General features: G+C 35.5%; 1 protein-coding gene and 3 non-coding genes across 4 annotated transcripts in view; 2 read left to right on the plus strand and 2 right to left on the minus strand.

Annotated features, from left to right (window-relative positions):
* Window positions 1–18,607, plus strand: part of LOC149411231 (O-acyltransferase like protein-like) — a 77,220-nt gene that overhangs the window by 55,778 nt on the left and 2,835 nt on the right. Inside the window, exons 2-12 of the mRNA XM_089647105.1 lie at window positions 3,386–3,547; window positions 6,987–7,234; window positions 8,089–8,297; window positions 9,172–9,242; window positions 10,541–10,725; window positions 11,843–12,003; window positions 12,344–12,512; window positions 12,978–13,180; window positions 14,214–14,340; window positions 16,099–16,288; window positions 16,719–16,864. Of these exons, the coding sequence (XP_089503231.1) occupies window positions 3,386–3,547; window positions 6,987–7,234; window positions 8,089–8,297; window positions 9,172–9,242; window positions 10,541–10,725; window positions 11,843–12,003; window positions 12,344–12,512; window positions 12,978–13,180; window positions 14,214–14,340; window positions 16,099–16,288; window positions 16,719–16,864 (1,871 nt within the window). The remainder of the gene's footprint in view (window positions 1–3,385; window positions 3,548–6,986; window positions 7,235–8,088; window positions 8,298–9,171; window positions 9,243–10,540; window positions 10,726–11,842; window positions 12,004–12,343; window positions 12,513–12,977; window positions 13,181–14,213; window positions 14,341–16,098; window positions 16,289–16,718; window positions 16,865–18,607) is intronic.
* On the plus strand, window positions 3,209–3,290 carry TRNAS-AGA (transfer RNA serine (anticodon AGA)). Its single transcript has one exon. It is a non-coding gene; the product is annotated as a tRNA-Ser (tRNA).
* TRNAS-GCU (transfer RNA serine (anticodon GCU)) lies at window positions 3,629–3,710 on the minus strand. Its single transcript has one exon. It is a non-coding gene; the product is annotated as a tRNA-Ser (tRNA).
* Window positions 5,348–5,429, minus strand: TRNAS-UGA (transfer RNA serine (anticodon UGA)). The gene has a single exon. It is a non-coding gene; the product is annotated as a tRNA-Ser (tRNA).

Below are 18,607 nucleotides of genomic sequence, written 5' to 3' on the forward strand. Positions count from 1 at the left end.
TCAATGGAAGGCCTGTTCGGAAGATTGCTTCCGTTGAAGGAGACTAGATTATCATTTGGATCCCTTTTAGACGTAATCAGACAGGATTGGGTCTTTGAAACATTAAATTCGACGAGATTATTTTTACCCCAGGAGGAAATACTCTCAAGATAACCGTCCATTCTCTGCTTCAAAGCCCTCCGAGCCGTTGGAGTTTGTTGTTTGTTTGTTGTATATAATAAAGTGAAGTTAAATAAGTTATTTGTTTTTTAATAAAATAAAGTTTAATCGGATAACATTATTTTATCTATTTCCATTGTATATCAATGCATACGTACATAATAAAATGTAAACGTTATATTTATTTATTAATTGGACAATTTGCATGGCGCCGCTTTTGTGAGATATCACCTCAGGGGCGCTATATTGTAATAATCTACCTTTATATATAGATTTTTACTCTCCTGATGAAGGTGTATATATAATCTAACTTTAAACTTTATTAGATACAGTAACAGTTTTAGGTAAAGAATTACCACCAGTTGGAGTAAAATTCACACCTTTTAATTAAACCGACTGCTAATCACATTGCACAATTACCCTCCTTTTATCCATAAACACGGGTACAATTAATCAATATGTAATAATGTATTATTTCAGTCAACTTTGTTGTAACTATCTTTAATTGTTGTGACAAACTATACGATATTGATTCAACTTATAGACATTGACGGTTGTAACACATATTTAAGCACTGCAAGTCTCCTATGAGCAAATTATATTAGGTACCATAACAGTTAATATCAGTTGTAGACATGTAGTCAATAATAGTGTTTCATTTGAAATAATCCACCACAAATACGTAAAATTTAATTTATTCAAACAACTGTCATTCTTATTATGCCTAAATTGAGCATGTTATTATTCATTAACTCCTTCCTGTTCCGTGTTTTAACAATATATACTCACCCTCTCTCTGTGAATGACCTAATATCTATCTATTAAATGTAACTGTTGTTAGTATCACTTAAACTGGGCGCAGCCCAAGCAAGTGCCGCCCGCAGGGCCTAGCAGCAAAAACCCGCGGAGCGGGTTTTTAACTGCTAGTATATATATATTATCTTACAACCTTTATTTTTACTTTGATTTATTTTTAATATGCACCTCTTGCACAATCTTTTAGACTAACTTTAATTATAATCCTACCATTTTTCTTTATATGCTTACTGTTATTTTCAGCTACAAAAATAAAATGTATACACTTATATTACCCACGCACAGGCTGCGCCTTAGTTGGTTCCCTTTCTTATTATTATAAAACTGTAATGTCAAATGTATAAATTGGGAAAAAATAAAGGAAATAAAAAAATTTAAAAAAAAACTATTTTATATATTGTAATATTTTTGTTGATGTATACTTATTTGTCTATTCCTTTGTATATATGTTGATTTTCATTATAATACGTTTATCTTGACGAGAAAACCATTGGTTTTGAAACACACGTCAATCCTTTTTGATTTAATAGTGGTGTTCACAAAGTTGTTTATTTTATTTAAATTAAAATGACACCACAAAGTAAGGTTGCAATTATTGAGGAAGTAATACTAACAATGGAAGTCACAATGGCCGGTTGGTTAGAGGCGTTGTCCCTACTTATGACGTCATATACGATCTCTCGCTTAGACTAGTATACATATCAGTCGGAGTAATTAAAAACCACTGCAAGCAATCATAAAATGATACACTTCCTCTTTGTGGAAAACCTTCTACGCGTATACATATATTTAATTGTTTTAATTGGGTGCGCCACTGATACAATATTTTGTATATATTTAACAGTATTTTGTCAAATGAAATTGCCCTAGATCTAGAGTTCCAATATATTGATTGATAGATTGAACAAATGAAACTTGTAAAACAATGACTTTTTAGGTACGTACCTACTGCAATTTCATTCCAATATCATTTTTTTGAATAGCCGACTAGCGATAAAATGTATTTATACTGGGTTTTACAGACGATCTCACTTACGTGAGAAAAATCCAGTTATAAAAACTCAGTTAAAAGACAAATACACATACAAAGACACATTAATTTTCATATACCTAAATAACGATTAAAATATAAAACAAATAAAAATAAAAATTCAAAATTAAAAATATATATGAAATACAAATATTACAGAAAAGTAAGAGACGCAAGTAATACATAATAATCAGTGCAACATATTATTTAATAATAACAATTTTTTTTTGAATCTATATAAATTATCTGAAAAAATTAACTGAAAAAAAAGGCCTAAAAATTCCACTAATATCAAATAAGTATGGTAGCAGAATACTTGACTATTTGATACCTGTGATTTATAACAAATTTAACGAAAACTTTAACTTGAAAAATAATGAGGAACCTTGCCCTAAACTGACAAAAAAGTGGTTAATAAATGAACAAAACGTTTATCTATCCTAAACATTATATTTGGTATTAATATTTAAACTTAAGCTAATGTGTATTATGTTATAAACCTACAGACAAGCTGATTGTCACAGCTTTGTGGGACTACCCATATCTTATATTGTATTAAATGTAATTATATTAAATTTAATAAATAAAAAAAAAAATAAAAAAAATCAACAAAAATATCTACTTCAGCACACTCTAATCTTATTATACAGTCGACACATTTGGGTCAGAGGGCTAAAATAGGCGATATAATTTTTGAAAATATTCAGGTGAAAAATGCTATGGTGTCTTAAACAATGGGAATTGGGGACATTTATTTAAATATTGCTAAGACATAATGAGGTATCAAGATGGCCGTGGATAATTTTATGTAAAAATATTAGGTCAGTCAATTGCCTTCTTATTTTAATTGTATTAATCTATACATGTATGATCTAACATGGTCATGTGGTCCAGATTTGAAAGATAATAATCTCAACCTTTTTTTTAACCGATTCTATAATGTTTTCATACTTGCAATAATGTGGATTCCAAATAGAAAAAATTGTAACCAAAATAAATAAAAGTATCATTATACATTTGTTTTCCATTCCAAAGGGTTCACAAATGGTTTACGTTTTATTATAACATAAGTTCCCGGTGATTTATCACTAAAAAGTTATTAGTAAATTTAAATGTGTCGAACTACAACCGATTGTATTATAAACTCTGAGAAAACCTTTTATATACGTAATAGAGTTTACGTTGTACGCAGTCTACTCAACAGCAGCCGTGGCCGAGCGGTTAAGGCGTCTGACTAGAAATCAGATTCCCTCTGGGAGCGTAGGTTCGAATCCTACCGGCTGCGACATTTTTTTGCTTTTTTTAAATAAAAAAAATGTATGATTAATATAAACGTATTATTATTCATTTTTATGCAGTAATCAATAATTTTTTTTTCAGATAATGAAACGCACACCCTTGAGATTTTGACACCAGCAACTCTATTGACAGCTGTGCCACCATTTGATCCAAGAAATTCCGAGGGCATCAGCGAAGATTGCAAGAAACAAACCGACATTTATTTCGAAGAATTGAAGAAATTGAAACTATGGGCACTAAAAAGTAAAGTTTAAAATATATATTTTTTTCTTATTAAATTTAATATTTTATAAATAAACATGAAATAAAAAGGCAAAATGAATCCGACGAGGATGGGATTCGAACCCACGCGTGCAGAGCACATTGGATTAGCAGTCCAACGCCTTAACCACTCGGCCACCTCGTCTGTGCGTTGCGGCGCCGTATAAAGCTTTAAGACAGAAACAAGTATTGCGCAACTTTCTCCGGGTTTTGAAACTATCACAATTTACACTAAAATATTTTTCTAACCAATTTCATTGCGTATATTGTGAAGCTACGCAAAAATAATTCATTATTATAGATTTTTTACACAAGGTATCTGGAATCTCGTAGTGCAAGTGGGAAACCGATTAATCTACATCACTTAATAAGTAGGTATCAGACGATCTCTCGGGTAAATGTTCACTCGAGTGAACGTTCATTTTTGTTTCATTTCGCGTTCACACGGGTCATACAAAATGATTTAGAAATGAACATTCATCCGTCATTTACCAGTTTACCACTATGATGCCGTCGAAAGAAGTCGTGTGCCTTGGAATTCTTTTGATTTGTGACCATTTGATCAAATAATTTTACTAAAAAGAAGCAAAGAAAACGTCCACGGCGCGGTGGTGGATTCGACCATGGAATTTAAAAACTGTACAGAGGTCTTCAAATGCATTATCGAAATAATTAGCGGAAATTAATACTGAATCACACATCAATCATCTTCGAATGGATAAAAGTAAATTTGAAGAATTGCTACTACTTGTTGCTCCGTCAATAAATAAAGAAGATACGGTAAAGTTGTCGAATTAATGCAAAAAAAAACCTTGATTTCAACATTAATATCTAATGGAGATAACTATTTAAGTCGGGGGTTTAAGTAAATATTCACAAAATATTAATTATTAGTTGAATAATTTCCTAACCTTAAAGGTGACCGGGTATCTCATCAAAATGACAATTAAACACACCTTTAAAAAGTGATATAGAGTCATTTAAAGTGATGAAACAAAACTAGGTTAAATAGTTACCTATTTAACATAATTTAACTTAGGTTTTGTTTCATCACTTTCATGACTTTATATCACTTTTTGTAAATGTGTTGAACTGTCATTTTGATGAGATACCCAATCACCAATGTTTTTGCGTAACAAGCATGAAGCAGAATTCAACAAGTTTATCGAAGATACTTTGATGAAAGAGAGCATACATGCCGAATGCCGAAATCCTACATCGACGGGTCACTAATGAATTTATTTGGCACTTTTCTTTCATCTTGTGTTCAGACATTTCAGTTCGAGTGAAAGAGACAAAATGAAAGACGGAAATGAACGAAAAGTGAACCGTCTGACTCCTGCTTTAGAGAATCAAAAAAACCTTTTTACCTAGCGACCGTTTTTTTCAAATTTGCAACAAAAAAAGTTCAAATTAATAAAATTTTTATCACAAAATCAATAATGTGATGTAGATTCATCACTATTTCCTGCATAAACTAGGTACGGACACCAATATATATGATCCTACGTATACATCCGCGAGCCGAACTGAACCTCAACCTTATGCCGCTTGCAGTTGCTTGCTTGCTTCGCGTTCCTTTCCCGTAATTCGTGGCTTGGTTTGCATTTCGCAAGAGTATACGTACCATTTAATATATATTAATGTAAAATCTTTTCGATGAGAATATTTGAAAATATTTTCTATTTACGGTTAAATAAAACACAGATAAATAAAAATAAAGATTTTATATAAATATAAACATTAAATTATTTTTATAATAATAAAAAGAAATTTACATTTCGCTGAGGACAGGATTCGAACCTGCGCGGGTAGAACCCATTGGATTTCAAGTCCAACTCCTTAACCACTCGGACACCTCAGCACGCTCTTTCGTGATGAAAAGTGTATTTTTAAACTAAATGCGCAAATAGTCTGAAAATAAAACTAGTTTATTTATATTCGCATTGAGAAATTATTACTATATTAATAATTAACAGCTACTACCCAATAAATCTGTTTTTGAATATATTATAATGTAAAAATACTAAGCGCCTTTTTACGACAAAATGACGAACTACAGATTATTTCATACAAAATAATATTTGAATATTGGTTTAGATAAGATTCCCACCAAAATCATATTATCACGCTTCTGGCAGGAACGGTAGTTCTTCCCTCCGTCCTATTTGAATGGCGGGAAAGGCATTACTGTCCGACTATTCTACAGGGTTTTCCAATAAGAGGTGTTATTTTGAATAGCCCGCTATTTCGGTAGATGTTACTTTTGAAGCTGTCATTTTTTGACATTTGACAAGTAAAAACTACGCCATTAATAAAAATGGAACGATACACGCTTCAACAATGCATTGAAATTATTTAAATTCACTTGAGTGAAAGAAATGCAAATTAACTTTAGTGAAATTGGATGGTATTGATCTGGACAACGTTTACTTTCAACAAGAGCGCGCTACGTGCCACACAAGCAACGAAACCATTGATCTTTTACGATTGAATATCAAAATAACACCTCTTATTGCAAAACCCTGTATATGAATATTGTGGATCAATCTTTTTGTGAGGATCCCAACTTTAAATATGTATACGTATAAACAATGTGATACAAGTTTCCTATTTCCTAATCTTCTTGTTTCTTGTGTGGAAGAATATTTAATCAAAATTAAACTATACTAAACCTTTAGAATGGGTGATATATACTTGCACTTATGGCACTGGAGATGCGGAAATCGTTTTTTTGTAATAATTAGATAAGTGAAAACAAAATTATTTTCGCCCGCTTATTATATAATATTGAAGTTATTTTTAGGTTAAATTGTAACATTACATAAAAAATGACCCGACCTAACCTTACATAATGCAAATAATCGCGTTCTGATATAAAAATCAGGTGTTTTGGTTCCAAAATAAAATACTTAAATTATTATTGGATCTCAAAGATTACTTTTGGTGTCCAAATATTATAGTTGACCAATTATAGCAAATAAAGAGTGCAAGGCTGCTGTAAGCGTAATGAGAAAGATTAAGAAAGGGACGCTTAGATGGTTTGGGCATGTAGAGCGAATGAGAGAAGAAAGGAGTGTAAGGAGAATATATGATGCGAATGCGAATGGTAGCAGAAGTCGGGGACGACCGAGGAAGACATGGCACGATCATATGAATCAGATACTCAACTCGGGCCATGTCAAGAGTTAGAATAATAGAAGAGTATGTATGAGACGATGTATGAATATGAATGAGGCAAGAAGTGTGTGTCAAGACCGAGTTGTTTGGCGTTCCGTCCTCTCTGCCTACCCCCGTGGGAAACGGCGTGATGGTTAGTTAGTCAGTTATAGGAAATAATTTATTGACTTCACTTCACTTCCACTCCCACATCGCCAAGACTGTTGTACACTAAAAAACATTATACTTTTAATTATTCCAGTGTACGATTCCTCTGCCAAGATACCCTCCGGCTTTCTGAATGGAAACATCAACCAATATGGAGACATGGACCAGTGTCTCTCTGTTAGAAGTGAGGGATCCCTGGTCCAGGGTAGGGGATCCATCATCAGGGGGAAGTACTGCCTCTCTTCGCTGCAGCTGACCATATCCAGTAACGCTTCCAGCATCGTCAAGGAGATGTTCCAACTTGTTCACTCGCATCATTCTTTTAGGAGTGAGTTGAGAGATGTAAGTACCTACTTAACAATATCACGCATAACTTTTTGACAAAGTTACACTCAAACATATTATGTACCTTGAGTAGAAAAGTGCCGCACGGTGGGTGGTGGAATAGATTGCGTTGAAAAGGTTAAAGGACTAGTTAAATTAAGTTACTATTCTTCTACACATCATTTTTCTAGAAGCGAGTTGAGAGATTAAGGCATTACTCTTTTAGTAGAGAGATATAAGTAACTATTAAGCATCACTCTTTTAGTGGAAAGTTGAGAGATGTAAGTAACATTTACACACTACGCTTTAGGGAACTAGTTGAGAAATGTAAGTGACGATTTGTTGACTAACATGTTCAACATGTAATATGCAATAAGTGCCTCAACGCAGTGCTCACTTTTATGTAATTACACTTAACCCTTCTTCGTAATGCTGCCAACTGGTTTGAAATGTCTAGAATTATATCAATATCTCTGTAAATATACTAAACACATAATTCATTTTGGTTTTCATGAGCAATATATTTTTGTACGTATTAGATAAAATATTTAAAATCGAAGGGAGCAGAACATTTTTTTCTGAAAAATCGGGACATATATAACTCTGGATGCGTTGATAATTTGCCGAGTGGTGCAATAAGTAAGAGACAAGGTTGTGGGGTTTCGCTCACTGTGCCAGGATGTACAGTTGTAATAGCCGGTGGTGTGCCTATTATGGACGTAACATCTAATATGCCACATATTCATTTGCAAGCCACGAAGCGCGAGCCGAACCACGAATTTAGTTTGCTCATTTATGCATACATATTTGAAATATTGTTCAATCACAAAATCAGTGTTGCCATAAAATAAAAAAAATGTGTTTTATTCCAGCCAGGTCACAGGGTGCCCAGGTTCTCGTCTATTAACTGGGCCCTATGCGTGCCCAGCGGATGCTCGTACCAAGATGTCCAGAAGGGCATCGAGCAAGTTCTCTCGGGGCGAGTAGATGGAGCCGCTGTCACTGCAGAAGTGCTGGTGGAACCACAAATGTGCCAAGTTGAAAGGGAAGAGAATTTGCCAACGGGTACAGTATTTGTGGGGTAAGATTTAAACTTTTAACATATGATTTTTTTTGCTATTCAACACTTACAGATCTGCATAAAGATTTTGACCAACGAATCCTGACCTTATTTGGAACGCAAAACAAAGAAAACATTTTGGTCAGCAGTGACTTTTTTGTTTTTTTTTCTAAATTCTCATCAAAACCTTTTTTTAAATCAGTGGGTATTAGACAGTTATGGCCGAATTACACCTGCCAATTGCTTGGCCGAGTCACTCGCTTTGTTACTCTGCCGAACAATTTATTAGTGACTGTGAGTAAAGATGATCGCATGTAGAATAGACAGTGAGCGAGTCAGTTAATTGAGATTAGTTTAAAGTGCAGTTAACATGGTTAAGAGTTTTACAACAAAAAATGTCACACACTTTTAAAAAATTCAAAATTTTATAAATTTTGAATTTTTCACTGACTGACTCGGCTGATCGCACTGACTGAGTGGAGAGCGAGTGAAGCGCCAAGTTGAGTATGCAGGTGGAGGGGGTACATACTCTACCAAGTCACTGAGCCTTGCCTCTATCCACTGTCTCGCCTTAATTATTCGCCCACTACTCAATAAGTACTAACTGTTATGATCAAATCAGCTGTCTGTGGAACAACAGAATGTCTCAGCCGAGCACAAATATATATTTGAAAAAAAAAAATACTTAGAAATCAAAAACAATAACCACCAGAACCAATGTCACCAATAATCAAAATTTAATTTACATTTTTTACTCCAAATAAGCTCAGAAATCTCTGTTTAAAGTTTGTCAGATTGACAACAACACTCTGTATGTATAACAATCCCGAAATTTCATCACATAGTTATATATTATATGATATTGCCCATTATAGAATTATGTTGTATGTTTTAGGTCATTATTTCTGGGCTTCATAATGCTTGCATTCGGTGCAACAGTGATGGAAATTAATGGAAAACAATCTCGTAAGTCGTATTTTTCTACTTTTAAATATACATTAAAATTAAAGTTTTCACTGTACTCACGGCAAGGGTACCAATTCTAACCTTGACAAAGTAATCCGAGATATAATAGAAACTACCGGAAACCGTAAAAACTATACCAATTAATAAATTTATAATAGATTGTGAGAACCACATTAAGTGAGATAAAATGTACAAATAGCTAAAGTGAGAAGATTCGCCCACTACTGTCTCACTAAACTCTTTGATTAAAGAATATTAATTACCACGCTGACAAAGTAATGAATTAAAGTTACTTAACGTCTATTACAAATAATCGCCAACACTAAATGTTTGTCGTGCGCCAGCTGAATCTATTTTCGCAATAACTATGTTCGCTTATCTCATGGGTTCTAAATGCGATGAGCATAGCTCTAAAAGGTCTCAAGCATTTGATGTACTATAAATTATGCTAGTAGCTACCGTTCCCTTCCCCCTCGACAAAACAAAAAAAAATCCGCTTTTAGGTCGCGGCTTGTTTGAAAAATAGGCAAATTTGCCCCTCTGCTGAAAAAGTTGTGCATCACTATCAAAAATTTACCCCGTGCACTCGTAACTAGGTACCATCACAAAAATATTTTTTGGTTTTTTAGAACAAAATTAGTTGTAATACAAAAGAAGACGTAAAAAGAGAACAAATTTGTGAAGCTCTAATTTCCCATGACTTTCGCAGATTTTATGACAATTTTACACATAGTTCACATAGCTGACAATCTTACACAGGTAGTGCCATAAAAATATGTATCCGCCCCTAAAGGGATGGAAAATTCCCACTACTTTGTTTGTTACTACTTACTTCGAGAAATTCCATAGAAAAAATATTCAAGAATTATCCGAGAACCCAAACCACCCATTCATGTATTCAGAAATTGTGTTGACAAAATTATTTGCTCGGTATTTCAGTGAATCGACCTCGTTATAACAGCCAACAATTGTATGAACATAAGGCAGAACTAAAATATCATTTTGTAATTGACATGAACTCACTATTGCCGTGATCATTGTAATCAAGTTTGACTGTAGTTTATCTGGAACAAAATAAAACTAATAAATTTAAACAAAAAATTAAATACTACAAGACACAGAGAAATAAAAAGATAATGGTCACAATTTTAGTGACCGATATGTTTTGATTTTTCTGTGTCTTGTATTGTTTAATTTTTCATTTAGACTTATTAATATTATCTTTTTTGTCAATAAAATAGTTTATCCTTCGTTTAAACGACCATAATATATTATTTAGAGTTGACTTCTCTTTTCAGATGAACTGATATCAAGTTTCTCGCTCCAAAGAAATCTCAAGACGCTGTTCTCAACCCGGCGCTCCGAGGATGATGTTCAGGCTGTCCACGGTATCCGCTGCCTCAACGCTCTCATGCTGCTTCTATCGCACAAGTCTATGGCCATATTCTTCGTGCCATTCATAAACCGGACGCACATGGCTGAGGTTCCATACAAATTTTCCTCTGGAATTGCCACCAATTGAAATTTAAGGGCCAGAATACCAGTATACTTAGAATTGTTATGTGTGGGATTGGGTTGTCAGGAAATCTAACTTAAGGAATGTAAATATCTTTGTCCAGCATATAAAGCAACTGAAATACCAGCCCTAAGCCACGTTATCTATGACTTTTCTATAAAGAGTAAGAGGGGTTTGATGCCAACCTTTTTTTACGAAATGTGAAGTTACATTAGTGACTTCGGTCGTCCCTTTTAAAAATCTCATTTTTTCAGCTTGTACCTGAGAGCATATTCTTTTGTCCATCATCCAGTTTTGGTGACCACACTGGCATACCACTTTGGGATTCACTTCCAAGTTTGTTGGGAAATATAGCTTTGCTTGTCTTATCACTGCGCGGTAAAGAGGACAGTTCTACGACAAAACAGAACATAAAAGAATTAAACTAACCTAACCTAACTTAACCTTTTCATCTCATTCTTGATGTACACTTGTACGCTGCACTCTTTCTGACAATCATAATGCATTTTTTAAAACTGTTATAACTCTCACATTTGTCAACAGATATATAAATTGCTTATTTTAAAGCGTTCATTAATTCTTCTGAATTATGTTGAAACACATACATAAATAATATGACGCAGGGTACGGCTATAATATTATAAAGAGTGAGGCAAAACAAAAATCATGCGTCACCAGAGCGCCAGTTACACACACTACCACATAACTACACCATCATCATCTTCAAACTGTTTTATGTAAACGTGTAAGAATATTTTATTTTAATGGTGGATGCCACATATTAGTTAGATAAAGATTTAAAAAAATTTTGGCTCACTGTTTTACAAAATTAATCACATATTTACGTAGTATACAGCTGATAAAAAGTCACGCAAATGCAAAAATGTGTACGCATAGCGCAAACGGAACATTTATTTGCGTACACTTATGCGAGCGTAGAGGCGTATAGGTTAAATAAACCTAACCTAACTTATCATTTTATCATGTTCTGTTTTATCCAGTTACCAAAGAGGATGTAGCACGCCACTTGCGGCTCTTATTTTCACCGTATTACAAATAACATATTAAATTATTTTCCTTTTAGAGTCTCGGTCATTCCTGGAGTGTTGTGGGGCGTGCAGCCAGCCTCTACACGGATCCCTTCATCATGTTCAGCGGTCTCTTGACCTGCTACTCCTTCATCGGCAGAGCTAACAAGAGGCAGGAACTCAGCATCATGCAGGAGTACCTTGGGAGACTATTCAGGTAGACCAACAGCATTGAAATGGAGTAATGGAATAGCTCTACCTAATAGAGATACATTAATAAAGAAGCGAAGCCATCAGTCCACAGTGGAGTGCTGATACCAACTCTGATGTATGGTAGTGAACAAGCAGAGAGAGTTATGAGTGTTACAATGTATAAATGTAAATTAAGTAAGGAGTCTCGAGACAGAGTTGTGGTTACAGAGTGGCGGTCTATTTTCTCTGCTTACCCCAGTTAATTTTTGTGTTGTTTGTGCAGTTTGATCTAAGATTCTTTATTATTTATCTAACTTTTTATATTTTGATTAACCCTTCTTGCATATGTTTTGTTTGGGTCATAGGTTGGTTCCGACTCTTGGGGCGCTCATCCTGTTCTGTACTTGGGTGCTCCCCGAGATGGGGTCGGGGCCCCAGTGGCCCCTGGTCATCTCCCACCACGCATACATCTGCAAGCAGCACTGGTGGAAGAACCTTCTCTTTGTGCACAACTACTTTGGCTTCGAGAATATGGTCAGTTAAAATAGAGTTATTAATCATGTGATTTACTAATAAACATGTTTTCAATTTAATACAACTGATGAACAACCATTAATGTATGGTAAATGGTTGTTTATCAGTTGTGTCAAATTTAAAATACGTTTATTAGTAAGGGGGTTTATATACACCGTTGCATAAGTTCGGAACACTGAAAAACTTGACTTTTTTCGACAACGTTTTCATGGTTAGTTAAAACGGCCTTAAACCAGGCTTAAGGCTGGCCGTTGAACTGGCATATAATAATCAATTAGTAAGACGATTATGTAATATAAAATTTGAATATCTTACCTTTCTTAAGAGTCCCAACTGTTAAGAGTTCCAACCACCTCTTATTCGATCTGCCTCTAGGTGGCTTCAGTGCCTAAATATCTGTTGTATTAAAATATGAATTTGTATGTAAGTATACGTAATTTTGAGTCTCTTATTGTTTTATTGCAGTGTTTGACTCATACGCACCATATTGGAATAGACACCCAGCTGTTTGCCTTTGGGGTGCCCATAGCGCTATGGCTTGCCACGCGGCCCAACCAACTTAAGAAGAGCGTTGTTATCCTTGTCGCCCTCGCGCTTCTCTCTACAGCGGCACGATTCTATGTCTCCTACACTATGGAGCTGGCTAACTTTGTGTACTTTGGGACATCGTAAGTTTTCATCTCATCATCTTATCTAACTAATTCATCATCATCTCATCATCTCGTCTTCTCGTCAACTCGTCACCTCATCATCTTATGATCTGATTATCTCATCATCTCACGATCTCATCATCTCATCATCTCATTATCTCATCACCTCATCTTGTCATCACCTCATATTGTCATCATCTCATCTTCTCATGATCTCATTATCTCATCACCTCATCTTGTCATCATCTCCTCTTCTCATCATCTTAACATCTTGTCTGCGTTAAGGTTTTTTTTCATCTTTTTTCATGTTCAAAATTAAAATATTGCAATTTTTAAACAATAAAGTATATTTCAAATACAAAAAACTAAAAGGTAAGTTTATCTAGTTTCTAAATTGGTATTTAATTTTAAGACATCTTCAAAATGAAGAAAAATACAGTGACAAAATTTTTGAAATTCAATGAGAAATTATTATTATTTGAAGTTATTCAACAGATTAACTACCCCTTTTGACAGGATGAGCAATGCATACATCTTATGTAGGTATCTTTCCATGAACTATTTTATGTCAGTTTCTATTTAAAGTTTCAATTAGTAAGGTTTTCGCATACACGGTCGTTTATCGATTGAATAAAATTTTCAACTCGTTTTTTAGTAAGACAGAAAATGTATAATGTATATAATAGTTTTATTGTTTAAAACCTTGGATAACCCAATCAATTCAATCAATTAACCCTATCAATTTATCGGTGACCTGATAAATCATCACCTCTTTAAAGTTATTTAAAGACATGGAAAGTGATGAAACAAAAACTTTATTAACTGGGTTAAGTAGGTTAGGTTAGGTTAGGTTAGGTTTAAACTTTATTATTTTTCATCGTTTTTAATGACTTTATATCACTTTTTAAAGGTGTGTTGAATAGTCACTGTGTTGAGTTATCATGGAACCAATTTATGAATCTCTGACTTAATTAAAAACTTGTTATAACACACATTGCCATGACTTGATAAAGAACAAACTAATGTAAATGTATTTTGTGTTTATTAATAGAGTCAGCCAGCTCTTCAGAACAGCAAACTACATGTACATATTACCGGCACACCGGGCCACAGTCTACATCATGGGACTCTTACTGGGAGTACTGCTGAGACATAAACCTGCCAACAGGCTAACCCCGGTAAGTTCAATATTATTACATTACTAGCACAGACTCACACAGGATAGTCTTAGGATAAATTGTTTCGGAGAATTTGAACAATTAATCAAATTTCAATGTTCATTTTCAAGTTCTGTGAAAGATTTTTCAAGTTCTGTTTTTATTTCAGTTCTGGCCTATGATGATATAATGACAGAACTTGAATAAGACTTTCACAGAACCCGAAAATGAATGTTGAAATTTGATGAATTGTTCAAATTCCCCGAAACAACTCGTCCTTAGTGCGGGAACCATAAGAGCATTCTAGAAATGAACATAATCATTTTAGTAAAAGCTGTCACCTTTTAGAGGCACATACCCCGTGAAATGGAGAGAATGCGTCCATAGATTATATCATTTGTCCACGCAATGCTGTGGGTCAGTCTGTCTGTGCAGATGATACAATAGTGCGTGTTGCTTTTACGTCCAACAGATGACACTGTTTTTTATAAAAAAACATGTTTTTACCTCTCACAGGTGATATCTATATAATATAGGTGTTTCTGCTATTGTGGTACGAGAACACGCCGTCAGATGGAATGCAGGAAAACACTTCTTCTTCTTGACATATAAATTTATTAATTCACAATATAATTGCAGAGGATCTTATTTTCCTCTGCTCAAACTTAAACTGAAAGAAATAAAGGTCTAGTTTCCTTTATTCTTCAGTTTTCTCTAGGTTTACATAAACCTAGTAATTATCTCACGACTGACTGCGTAGGTACGCATGTACCTACCAGTTATTTCAATACTGCCTTTTTTCTGGGAGGTATATGTATTTAAACTAAATTCTGAAGGACATATTACAAAAATAAAGTTGTTTCACCCGCTCGTCGGCAAACAACATTCTTGAAAAGATAATGCACTTAACTATCCTAAATAATACAGAGGTGACTTAAACAATACAAATATTTTAAAGGGATTATTTTAAGGGAGATGAAACTTTATTTGGGGTTTTTATTACTATGGGACAGGGGTGGGAAAGGTATTGGCAAATATTTTTAGGCATAATGGTTTAACTAGGGTGATCATAAAATGGAGAGCGAACAGCTCTATTTGAAAGCCGCTACCGCTTGAAATAAAATGTCACGAATTCTTAAATCATAAATGATACACAAACAAGACAATATTTTTATAAAAATACGAGGCCAATGAATTGTTTTATTGTAGGGTCGAATGTGCAAATGTGGGAAACTACGCTAACTTTGAAAATACGAACTGTGGGAACGGGCCTGAAGGCTAAATTTTATTGAGCAATATGTAAAAGTTGCATTCTGGAAGATCCAATAGGTATATAAAAACACACGCGTATTCAAATGCAACGTTGTGTCAACATTTCAAAGCAATCGGTGAAGAACTTTTGGAGACTTAAAGATTTTGAACAAACGAACATTTACATTTTTATTTATATAGATTATGAAAACTTTAAAGGGAAATGGACTTTATGTGCCAGCTCTTGCAGTTTATATGCAGCATATTTATTTTAGAACATGCAAATACTGTTTCGTTACTAAAATTAACCATGAAAATAAAATGGCTGTAAGAATAAAATTGATATATAAGATCCATCTGGCACTAGTAAATTGTGACAGGTTTGGTATACTATTACAGTATATTCCTAGATGTCCACACACAGTCACAAATTGCTTAGTTTTCTCATAAACCTGATAGAAACACTTCCCCGACTAACCTCAATCAAATGAGAAAAAATATGAAGCTTTTATATATATTCTTTTACAGTTCCAGCTAAAGTTAGGCTGGTCCTCCTGCCTGTCGCTCTTCCTACTGGCTTTCCTCTCCCCGGCGGGGATGGGACGCATGGGTTACCAGTACAGCGCACTTCCGGCCGCGTGTTACGCAGCCTTCACGCCCATCGCATGGTGCATGTTCTTCGGATGGATCGTGTACACACAGCACCACGGATATAACAGTAAGGCTTATTTTAGAAAATAGAAACAAAGGGAATAGGCCAGGCGGGACACCCTTGTGCGTAGATGTGATTTGCAGTAGTATCTGAGAGCAATGTTGGTAACACTTTGGCATGCAGTTTCATCCCCTTAGTCCATCTCTCTTATTTCTATTATTAAAAAAATATAAACGAGAGGAGATATGACATGGCAGCTTGCCATATAACCTGGAACAGAGCTCACGGTAAAAGGAAATCGGTTTCACAAGGAACCTCATGAAATTTGAACAGCTCATATTTTGATAAATGAAATGGTTAAAATATGTATGTATTTGTTGTATTACGAAAAAAGGCTAAATTATACAAGTAATAACTCAAATATTATGCATTTTGAATACATATACAAAATAATGATAATCTGAGGTCTAGTGATAACATTAAATAAACTTTGCAGATTTTGTTGGACGGATATTCTGTTGGAAAGGCTTCCTGATCTGGACGCGGTTGAGCTACGCCGTTTATCTCACCCAGTTCCCCGTCTTCTTTTATTACGTCGGCATCACCAGGAGCCCGGGAACCTACAGCTTCGTTGGTCACATGGTAAACTGAAAATATTTTTTTTACAAATAATTTATTTGTTAAAAAACAAAAAATTTACCTCCAAATCCTACGATTTATATTATACAAATTATTTCACTGATTTGATTCTGTACTTGTCACTCGCAATTGTACCCACTTGTAAACATCTAGTATAGCTAGTTATACTCAGAGAGAGGATGACATTGCGACCATAATAAGGTGTTGGCATGCAAACACAACCAGAGGCCTCATACAATCAACACTGGCAACAGTGGAAGAATGGTGTGAAGAAAAAGGGCTGTCGGTCAATCCAGACAAGACAGAACTAGTAATCTTCACACGCAAAAGAAAACTAGAGGGATGGAACAATCCAACCTTCTATGGAAAGGAGTTAGAACCCTCAAACACGGTTAAGTACCTCGGAGTCATTATAGATTCCAAACTGAGCTGGAAAAACCAGGTGGAATCTGTGGGCAGAAGGACATGTTCGCTAATTTGGGCAACTAGGCGGATCTGCGGTAGAACGTGGGGACTCAATCCTAAAATGATGCGATGGCTGTACACAGCCGTTGTAAAACCAAGGATCATGCATGCAGCCTTAGTCTGTTGGAGGAGAACAACACTGAACACAGTGATGGTCATACTCAATCACATTCAGGGACTCGCATGCAGAAGAATCACGGGAGCTATGCGAACAACTCCAATACTAGCCATGGGAGTGCTCCTGAACCTACCCCCACTAAACCTAGAAATAGAGGGGGCGGCGATGGCGGCAGCCTACAGGCTACAATGCAAAGGTCAATGGAGAGGTTAGCTGCCCAAAAACAGTCATACAGAGATTGGAACAAGACTGAGGGCAATTAGCCCGATAGCTGGAATGAAGCAGGATGGCAAACAAGCCGAATACCTATTCAGACGGCAATTTGAGGTGACCTACCCCACAAGGGAGGAATAGTATACGGTTCCAGGTCCTACCTCCAAACAGGAACTAATCTGGTTCACAGATGGGTCCAAGATGGAGGAGGGAACAGGGGCAGGAGTCTGTCTGCAGGGATCCAAGAGGGAACTCAGTATACCTCTAGGAACACACTGTACTGTGTTTCAAGCTGAGATGGAAGCCATCTTGGCCTGCGCACAGGAGAATTTACGTATAGGGTAAAGGAATAAGAACATAAGCATATGTTCTGATAGCCAGGCAGCCCTAATGGCACTGGGAAGTAACCGACGCGACTCCAGACTGGTGATGGAATGCAGGACTGTTCTTACAGAACTCGCTACCATCAATAAAATAACCCTAATCTGGGTACCAGGACATAAAGGTATTGAGGGCAACGAGCGGGCTGACGAACTAGCAAGGAAAGTAGCAGTAGCAGCTTGCCACACAAAATTACATTTTGATAGGTGGGTCAAATTCCAGCACCGCAAAGTATGGGAGAGGGCACCTGGAATGAGACAATCCAAAGTACTCATAAAAGGACCAGACCCTAGATGTACCAAGAAACTACTCGATATGGACAGAAACTCGCTGAGGGAACCGGTAGGACTACTAACGGGACACTGCCATCTCAGGAGACACATGCAGATATTGGGAGTGGAAAACACCAATAGATGCAGGAAATGTGAAGAGGACGAAGAGACTCCAATTCACCTATGGTGCCAATGTCCTGCCCTGGTGGGAACTACGCTCAGATACCTGGGGAGACATACAGTAGAACCAGAAGACATAGCCACATACCCAATGACAACCCTGGTGAACTTTATTAA

The sequence above is a fragment of the Hesperophylax consimilis genome, chromosome 26, assembly GCF_061612785.1.
Source record: "Hesperophylax consimilis isolate HC1 chromosome 26, BYU_Hcon_1.0, whole genome shotgun sequence".
Lineage (NCBI taxonomy): Eukaryota > Metazoa > Arthropoda > Insecta > Trichoptera > Limnephilidae > Hesperophylax > Hesperophylax consimilis.